At 36.7% G+C, this 10,209-nt stretch overlaps 2 protein-coding genes across 6 annotated transcripts in view; one reads left to right on the plus strand and one right to left on the minus strand.

Moving 5' to 3' along the window:
- The window catches only part of LOC105210344 (muscarinic acetylcholine receptor DM1), a 74,298-nt gene that overhangs the window by 31,079 nt on the left and 33,010 nt on the right, over positions 1-10,209 (minus strand). The window lies entirely within an intron of this gene.
- Positions 385-6,906, plus strand: LOC105210346 (uncharacterized). The gene is made up of 4 exons (XM_011181233.3): positions 385-678; positions 3,458-3,522; positions 3,586-3,972; positions 4,040-6,906. The coding sequence occupies exons 2-4, from the start codon at positions 3,499-3,501 to the stop codon at positions 6,695-6,697; spliced, it is 3,069 nt and encodes a 1,022-aa protein (XP_011179535.2). The 5' UTR covers positions 385-678; positions 3,458-3,498; the 3' UTR covers positions 6,698-6,906.

Here is a 10,209-nt window from a genome sequence, read left to right on the forward strand (position 1 = left end):
TAGATCCATTAGGAAAACATCAAATCTTTCTAATATCTCTAGAGTTCGACATTTTCCAAGCAACTATCGCAAGATGGAAACGGCAGCGTCGATTTATTCAACATTAATTCTAATTGGCCTGTGATTGGATTATAAAGTAATGGTCGTTAGCTAAAGAATCCAATGTGAATTTGGGAGACTGACGATGATCGAATCTTGAACATTTAACCGACCAAGATTTTTCAACTCGGCAGCTTTCCTTAAAATTATTTGGCCGCTACAACAACCGTAACAAAAAAAAAAACAACAACAACAACATGGGAGATTCAAATTGAGATTACTGAAACTAAGTTTGAGTTAAAAATACCGGCAACTGAAGATAAATTATATTCAATTTTATAAAAATTATAAATACTTTTAACAGGGTTGCCAACAAGCACTAAAACTTCATTCATATTCACTTCCAACTGGACCCATATGTTTTTTAACCGTCGCGAACGCGCTCTAAGCCAAGTTTGAGTTGGCTTTAAACCGGTTTATGGCCCAACAGCTATGGATTTGAGTAATTTCCTCCACAGCAGCGAACAGTTAACGTGAAGACATTGAACGAAATGAATGTGGTGAACGGTGTTGGAAGTACTTTATTGCCGTTTTCGCGCTCGTAGACACACACAAATATTTATTATACTGGAGTTGTGCGTAAGTTTGACTGTATGTGCGTACTACAACTGGAGAGTACATCTGTGTGTGTGTGTGTGTAAATACCAGCCTATGAAAATATTACAAATTAAGTATTGGAATTTTATGGTACAACTTTACGCCTGCGCTTTTGATAACGCCAAAACAACTTTCGCATAGTGAAATTTATGCAACGCCAAATAATAAAAATTGTGTGAATATGACAATTTGATGAACATAATTTTCCTGTGATTTGGTTTAAAGAAGTGTGCTGTGTGGCTCAAAATATACATGCGAACGCGCCTATGTGTGTGTGTGTATGCAAGTGTTTTTGTATGCGCAATTCGTAGGCTTAAGACACCAGTGGGAATCAATAGCCTACATACTAGCGCACAAACAAACAAACATACATATTTTCACACATACATAGAATTTTATGCGAATTTTATACAATATTCGCCAATTGGAATGTAAATCTACAAGCATAAATTAGAAATTTGCATGGAAAATATATAAATTATTAAAAATACAGTTAAAACTATGTGCATTACGGTTAAATAACTAAGTGTATGTACTGCATAACACCGAAAAAAAACGGTGTACGGTAAATATGCATGCATGCATATGGAGGCCTATTTTTTAGTGGCCCAACAGAGTGTTGTGAAAAAAACCACAAGTAAACAGTTAATGAAGGCCAATGGCATTGGTGGTAGCTAACTAATCTTGCGTTATATTGTTCGTGTCGTAGCTCGCTTTACACAGGCGCAGAGCGAATTATTGACTTATGAACATATTGCCTTTAACTTTTCATATATTATATTTGCTTATTGATGTTTGATATGCAAAACACGCTGTGGTCAGACTTAATGAAAGAGATATAATACTAAATCAAAACAATGAAATAAAATAAAATAAATAAAAGGAATGAATGAAAATAAATGACAAAGTGCGATAGTGTATGAGACGGGACGCAATTTCGGGTGTCTTACAATAAATTGATAAAATTTGATTGTTAAAGGCTTAAGACTTACACAAAGAAATATACAGACTATGTATATAAATAAATTAAAAAAAGAAAGTATTGTTTGAACAAAAAAAAAAAAACAACAACAAATAAAAAATAAAAATAATAGAAAAAATATAGAAAATAATAAATTAAAATACAAATAATTTTTGTTTTGCTAAAAAATCAGAAAAATTTGTACTAATTATTTTGAAGCAACCTGAAAATTAATATTTGTTAGTTTATTCTGTTTTTATAAATAAAATATTATTAAATTTATTAACTTTTTACTTATAAAAATATTTTTTTACTAATTTAACAAAAATTAAAAAAAAAATAATACATTATTTTGAAATTAATAAAATATTATATTTTTTTACACAAAATATAAATTAATTTTATATTATTATATTTGTATAATAATATTATTAAAATTAATATTTTATTTTTATATTTTTTTTTTATTAAAAATTTATATTTTCAATTGAAAATTCAATGAATAATAACTTCTTAATAACAATATTCACAAACAATGTATTAGTTCATTATTAAATTATCTTTTTTTTTAGTGGTTTAAATAAATTGAACATGAATCCGAAATATATATATAAAATTAAAAAATAAAAAATTTAAATTATAAAAAAATATTTTTTATTAAAAAATTTAAAGTAATATTTTTTAAACTATTTTTTATATCATGACTTTTTTATTCTCATGATATAATTTTTTTAAATGAAGGATTAAAGAAAAAGTAACACTAATTTTGTATTATTGTTATATTATTTTTTATAAAAAAAATATATTTACAATCTTTTTTTATTAAGTCTACAACTTTGCTTCCGCCGTTTTTTTTTGTAAATTTAAGGCTTTTTTCACTTAGGACAGCCTCACCGTACGTATCCGAAAGCATTCGATGAGCCTCAGCCGCACTTTTCTGGGAATTAAAAAAGAAAAGCAAAATTTCCCGCAAATGTCGAGAATTCGGCTCAAAAAGTGATATTTTCAGTTGAGAATAAGTCTGGGATGCAAACAGATCTCTACAAATATTTTGTTGGGTTTATGTTGACACAAATGTCCAAGATCGATATAAAAAAATGGGTTTAATCGGCCAGTGCTTGTACCTAGAGACATCTATTGGAAAACGGCGGAAGCAAAGTGGTAGACCAATATAAATATTTAAGGATTTTTTCAAAAAATTTACTTTAATACAGAGCAAATATCGCTCAATTTAAATTTTGTTAGGTTTCTAATGAACTTTTTCGGGACACCAAAAGCAAAAATGTTCTATCTACATCTTAAGAGACCACAGAACAAAGCTGGGTAGATTTGTTTATAAGATAGTTCGATTTAATATATTCTAGAACACAGAATAACAGTTTGTCCTAGTCATTTTTATTTAAACAAAAAATAATCTCAATTGGAATTACCAAATTTCTAAGGTACTATCTTGATTACGGCATTTACGAAAATTATTGACACATATTAAAATATTGAAAAACAATTGAAAACGTTTTGAAGGAAATTTATGAAATTGATACCGTCTTTTAAATAAATTTCTTAATTTGATCAGAGCAAATCTCCGTATTTCGAACAAGCAAACCAAGGGTACTAATGGTGTGAAGCTATGAGTAACATCATAAAGCCATGAGTTTATTTTTCAAAGCTTTAGATCAATTCTAATCTCATAATAATCTCGACTTACTGAAAATGTTATCAAATATAAAATTGAACATTAAGAATAAGAGAAATTTAGCTGGAGGAATCTGGTTTTAATCATTCCATATCTGTTTCTTACAGATACCACATGAAATATCAACTGCTTGAGATCAGAGTACACTATGCTGCCAAATACGATTAGTCAGGTAAGCGAAATAATCACTTAACCTAAGAGCATTACTCACATCAAGCTTTACTTAAATTAACAGGACCGCGGTAAAGATTGGACCAGCCTGCACGAGGCTGCCGCCAATGGCAATGAGGAAATGCTACAGACGCTGCTCGCTGGCAATGCAGATACTAGCGCTAAGGAGACCAAATTAGGTAATACACCACTGCATGAAGCGGCGTCTCGCGGTTTCAGTCGCGCGGTAAAGTTGCTCTGCGCACCCAAACCCAATGTGAAACCGCCTGCGAAGAGTAAGAAGAAGGAGGAAACAGCGAAACAAAGTCGAGGCGGCACAACACAAAATGCAACGCTGGGCCTACAGAACTTTGCCGGTTTTACCGCGCTACATTTGGCGGCACAGAATGGACATAATCAAAGTTGTAGAGAATTGTTAATGGCTGGCGCCAATCCGGATATTGAGAATTATGTAAGCGGACGATTTTTGGGTATTCAATGAACTTGATTAAATCTTAATTATCTTTTGCGTTCCTTAGTATGGCGACTCAGCGCTGCACACGGCCTGCCGTTATGGACACGCAGGCGCCGCACGCATACTGCTCTCCGCCTTTTGCGACGTCAATAAGAAGAATCTGAATGGTGACACGCCTTTGCATATAACCAGCGCTATGGGTAGGCACAAATTGTCGCGCATATTGCTGGAGGCCGAAAGTGAAATCAATATACGCAATTCACAAGGCGAAACGCCGCGCGACATAGCAATACGTAAGGGTTTCGGCAAAATATTGGACATCTTAGATAATCCGCATCGCATACGCAATAAGAAAGGCAAACCGACAACGGGTGAGGAGGATAAAACGAAAGCTGCACCATGCACGTCGAAAACGCATGCGAATGAGGTCAGTTGGTCGCCATACGGCTGTCATTACTTTCCTGATATGCGTGCATTTCCATCCCCTAAATTGGAGACATTACCCAAAGAGCCACTGAAGCGCGGCGAACAATACTATTTAGATCTCGCCGGACATATACGCAAGGGGCCGATCGGTATTGGTAATATCTGTTACTGCGGTCCATTCTTCAAGCACATCGAGGATAAAATCAACTCAAATAAGCGACACCTGCGCAAGTACGTACACAATGCCAAGGAACATTTGGACGATAAGGTGCAAGCGTTGGCGGCGCGTACAAATCATCAAATTGAGAAGTTGACGCGCACCATGATCGCCGATCGTGTGGAATGTCAAACACGACGTTTATATTTGGAGAACTATTTGAAACGTGGCGATCCCTTACGTTTAACGGCGGACGTTACGACGCGTGGACGGGAGGCGCGTGAAATATGCGACACTTTGAAACGCTGTCGTAGTCTTGAGTTTCTGGAGAAAGTCGACATGTCGGAGGGTAAGATGGCGAATGCGCGCAGTTACGATCTGCTCGATGCAAATACGAATGCGCCGGCAGTAGTTGTAGAAGACTGCCTGGATGAAGCGTTATCTTGTGCACACTCGACTGAGATACAGAACCCTTTGAGCGAAGACTCGAACAATGAGTTTTATGATGTTTCGAAACGTTTGGGCAGTTTACTGGCTAAGACGAGCACATTCCTAACAGTTGCCGCACAAATAGAACCAAATTCACAGACCAAAACAGCAGCAGAAGCATTGGAAATAGACGCAGATGATGGTGGTTTATGCGCGCGTGTGCAGAATATGCATTTGAGTCCATCGAATAGTGAAGCTTCGAACATTACACCGGCACAGTTGAGCTCCGAAACTGGTGCGATATCGAGCCCCGATTACAATTGTAATTTCCGTACGCCGCATAGCGCGGCGAAACGTAAAGCTTTTGCGGCAGCGACGGAAGAAGCAACAACGACAGCATCATCATCGATGCCATCGCCAGCTGAACGAACACAATACAGAGATAAACCGATTACCAACTACGGTAATGAACAACAGCTCGAGTACTTGTACAACATACAGAAGCGCGGCAGCGTCATACAGAATGTGATAAGCGCATTGCGCAAAAATCATCAAAGAGCCGATGATAGTTTGGTGTTGGCAAAGACACGCAACGAATCAGAGTACACTCAAGAAGATAAGCTGGGCTATAAAGATGAACTCTTTCAGGTGCAACGTACGGCTGAGAGTGAGAGCAAAGAGGCGGCGATGTTGAAAGAGGTTGGCTTACCTTTGGAAAATTTGAGCGGCAGAGAGTCGCGCAATCTAGTGAGAACGCATGCGTTTGTTATGAAAAATCGCGATTTCAACGAAATGCAACGCTTGTCGGCGCAAGTTGGTGAGTTCACGATACCGACATATGTGGAACAAGATGCGCGCTATCAGGATTCCTCCTACACGGAAAGTCATCCGGGCGAAGACTGCTTGGACTCGTTAGAAAGCTTACCACAGCAAACGCCGCAGCAATTTATAAGCGCAAATAATGCGCCATTATATGCGCAACAGATCTTCGACAAAGTCGGTGTGGCGCACGGCTCGACACCCTCACATGCGACCGACTCACCAGATTCGCAGAATTATGTCTTCCAGACAAATTATTGGCCGGAACGTTATGTGCCGAAAGATGCTTACTTTCACGACTTATCACAACGCAAATGCAGGGGTGCACAAATAGGTGTTGCAACTACAACAGCTACAGCAACTTCAAACGACAAAACGACAACCGAAGATGTTTCGGCATACACGAACGCTTTGCCGAAGTTCAATGTTGCTAACGCAGTTAAAAGTATAGAGAAGCTTAATGGTCAAGTGCTGGCGAATACGTATATACGAGATCCAACCGTTAGGAGTAGTCTTAAAGCGAAATCCTATGTGGTACCTGCGGTAGTAAAGGCAAATCCGAAAAGTTGTACAACTTGTACAGACGCAATTTGTAATGGAAATTGCACTTATAATGAACCGATGAATGTGATTCCACAACCTCAGGTGCGACAGATGACACACGAAGTGACACAAAATGTGGCACAGTCAATTGAGCCGGCTACTATCGGTTTCACGGCATCGCAATCAGCGAGTTTGAATGAAACTGGCATTGTCACCACAGCAGCAGTTCACAATGGCTTAGGCACCTACAACGCTTACAGTCATGACGAAGCTGGTGGGCTCGCTGGCAAGACCAGCAGGCTGCCGGCAACGGGCTTCTACGCGAGTAATGTTTCTAGTTTAGTCTGACATTACTATGTCTTCTAAAACTTTAGTGCTAATGTATATAGTGTTTAATTACTGTAAATATAGTATATAAGTTGATATGTATATATGTGTGATCCTAAGTTTTGTATGTCCAAATATTTAATTGTAGTACAGACAAATTATTGCTAAGCATATGAAATATATTAAATTATAACCAGAAAATGTAGAAATCTTTTATAAACCCACACAAGCTCAGACGGTGGAATCGGCAGTGTTGAGAAAAATTATATATCATGTCAAGCAGGGTGCTTTTCCGAACCGAGACAATTCGTGAGCTTGTTTGGTATATCAGAGATAAATCATGATAGTTCACAAATAACGTCAAATTAATTTATAGACGAGATAGGTTAGGTTCGGTTAAGCTTAAAGGCTGAGCCTTGGCGATTGAGCCCACTTGGACAGCTAGAGATGCCAAAAGACTGTTGAGTATGGATCGCAAAGAAGACTCTTATGTATCACCGAAGCCTTTCGAGCCTATCACAAATTTTATGAGGCGGCTAATGTCCACTCCGGCAAGTTCGGTTGGTTCGTCAAAGATCTACCGAGATATTTCAACCTCAGTCTTGCGAACGCTGAACAGTTGAGGAGGGAATGACCTGGTGTTTCCAGCTCGCCTTCCTCCATACAACTATACAGTTGTCGTCCGACAGGATTCCTAGCTTCATCGCATGTATGCCTATTCCGCAGTGTCATGTGAGTATTCCCACTATTGCGGCAAGGTGAACTTTTTTAAGTACAAGTAGTTCCACAGACCTCCTGCGTTTCAATCTGGGTCAAAAGAATTCAAGTTGTTAACCAGAACTCGCGTTTATCGAGCGCGCAAGAGGTCCAGTGATCCAAAGCTAGAGCACAAGAGGACAACGGAGCCTCGGCTCGTTCCCAGCTGACATAGGACGATGGGTGCCCTCTTTGTAGGTTAGGTAACCAAATGAATTATAAGAATAACCGCTCTAAACCTTTCTTAGAGTGACTTACCTGTTTGAAATTTTTTATTTGAGACTTTGTTAGGCTCTAAGATTCTGCTGATATCAATATTAAGAGTTGGAAGAAAGTTGAAGACTGTAAAAATTGTGCATATCACTTTCAAAAATACTTCGTACTGTATATATAGGCTTCTGTTGCATTTCTTTTAGAACTTAAATATTTATTACACGCCACGAACTTCCTATTCTACGCATAATATACTTATTTATGCATACGTGTATATACATACATGTGTATGTATGTACTAAAATAGAATTAACATTGAATTGTCTGTCAAATTGGAAAATAAAAGACTATTATTTTCTTTTTTTGCATTTGAATGTGTTCGGCTGGAAGAAAGCGCGACAAAGTGGAAGAAAGCAATAAGTGGCTGACAAAAGGAGCATATAACTATACATACAAACAAGTAGTTGAATTCAAAAATAAAAAAAATAAATAGTAGAGTAACTGTATTAAAAATGATATTGAAGATGTTGTTTACTTGATTTTAATGTCAACCAAAGCCGTATGCTGTTAATCATAATAGAATATCATAAACAATTTTTTTTGTATTTCACAGCCCACACATTAAAGTTTTAGCTTGGAAATTTTTTTTGAATATTATTCGAGGTTTCTTATCGTTCAAGGAATCATGTTTGTGCAGGAAACTTTCCAAACACATAAAATAGTTTCGAATTTAGTTGTTTCCGATTTTATAAGCTGGTTAAGAATTTCAAGAAAGTTCCTTTGGGGTATACCGAATAACTAGGAGAAATATCTCTACTGTAGCAATCGAATAAGTACATATTTAATATTAAGCGGTTTCGGTACTCGCGGGTACGGTAAAAATAGCTTCGTAAAAATCGGTAGACATGTTTCTAAGAGGAACCGGTGTATTTTGCTTGAAATTAAGCCTATTTAGAGGTTATTTTTTTGACGTATTGTCGTTAAACCACGGAGTTCACACAGAGGCATGTAAAAACTTTGCAGGCGACATGAAGGAACTTTTCATGGTGGCAATGATATTTATGTTTAACAGCTCACCACCAGACTTCTGACAGCAAAAAGCTCTGAAACTTTGAAAAAGAGAGTTGTCTGAACTTTACTTCTAGGGTAGAGGCGTCAGAGCTCGGACTGTTAAAATGGACATAATAACAGTAAAAATGGATTTCAAGGTGCTGATTCTCAGTCTGTCTGTGACGATAAATTCCGTAAAAACCGATCTTGCCGATATTGATATACTAAATGTTCGAAATTAGACACTTATCACGCCCAAAAAATGGTGTTATTCGAAAATGCATACGTATATAGCTGAAACAGTCGAACCAATTTTTTTTTTATTTTTTATAAATTTCTTTTCTTTGTGAACTACAAAAATACCGAAGAAGTTATAAAATTCCAAATTTTTTCGAAGTTTGAAGAAAAATTCACTTTTTTAAGAAAAAAATTGACTAAGTTGCAAAACAAGTAGTTTAAATAATATTTTATCCAACTTTTTTAGTTCAAATAGAAGATAATTTAATACTGAAGCTAGATCACTTTGGTTTTTTTTTTCGATCGGAGATATCGGATCGCCAGCACTTGTGAAAATGAAAACTCGAGAAAACGCGCTTTAAAGTTCTGCCTGAGCATTCACACCTGCTCGACGCTCGGCCAATAAAACTGATCTAGCTTCGAAAATATGTCGAATTGGCTTCTAGAATTTTAAAGACATATTCTTGGATAGTTTTGGAAGAGATTTAAAACAAAACAAAAAAATCGATGTTTTGAAGCCTGTAAAGCAGACTACTGCCCAAAGCGAAAATTCTATTTTCACACAGAGTATTTAATCTTTTTACTAAATATTTTGTTTAATTTCGGATTTTTTTTTTAATTTTTATATTCCATTTCACAAAAATTTAACCATTTAACAAAAAAAATTCAAATTTTCATTTACTCATTTTTATTAATTTACTTTCCGCAATTCACTTACAACAAGATAACAATCAACAGCTAGTAATTCGTGGTCGGCCAGTTATGTGGAAAGATCAGCAACATCGAAAGCGTTTTACACGTCAAACCATCTGTCGCGATGTCGCAAAGTCTTTAATTATTTTTCAATAGTCCATGCTTAAGAATGCCCACTCACTCACACGAACTGGGCCACACATTCCCACTATGTCGATATATCAATCGAATTCATGCGATACTCCAACAAACTTATGTACATATGATGAAAAGTATGTGGAGTATGTGAGTGTGTGAGTGCGTGTTGCAAGTTTAATTAAGTATTCTTGTCAACATGCTTAGCCACCGCCGTCATCGTCGTCATCGGCGATTGGCGTGACCGTTGATGATGCTCATCTTTTGGCTACACACACACACTTTGTGGTATCATCGTTTAAATTCAATTCAATTTATGACCAATTACTTCATTAAATTTAACTTGAGCCAACACAAGAGGCGCGCTTTGTCAATGTTTGGGGTGTTGTGCCAAGTCGTGTGTACTTTTCGCCATTTGTTGTTGTTGTCAAATATTTGATTTGGAAAAT

The sequence above is a fragment of the Zeugodacus cucurbitae genome, chromosome 6, assembly GCF_028554725.1.
Source record: "Zeugodacus cucurbitae isolate PBARC_wt_2022May chromosome 6, idZeuCucr1.2, whole genome shotgun sequence".
Taxonomy (NCBI): Eukaryota; Metazoa; Arthropoda; class Insecta; order Diptera; family Tephritidae; genus Zeugodacus; species Zeugodacus cucurbitae.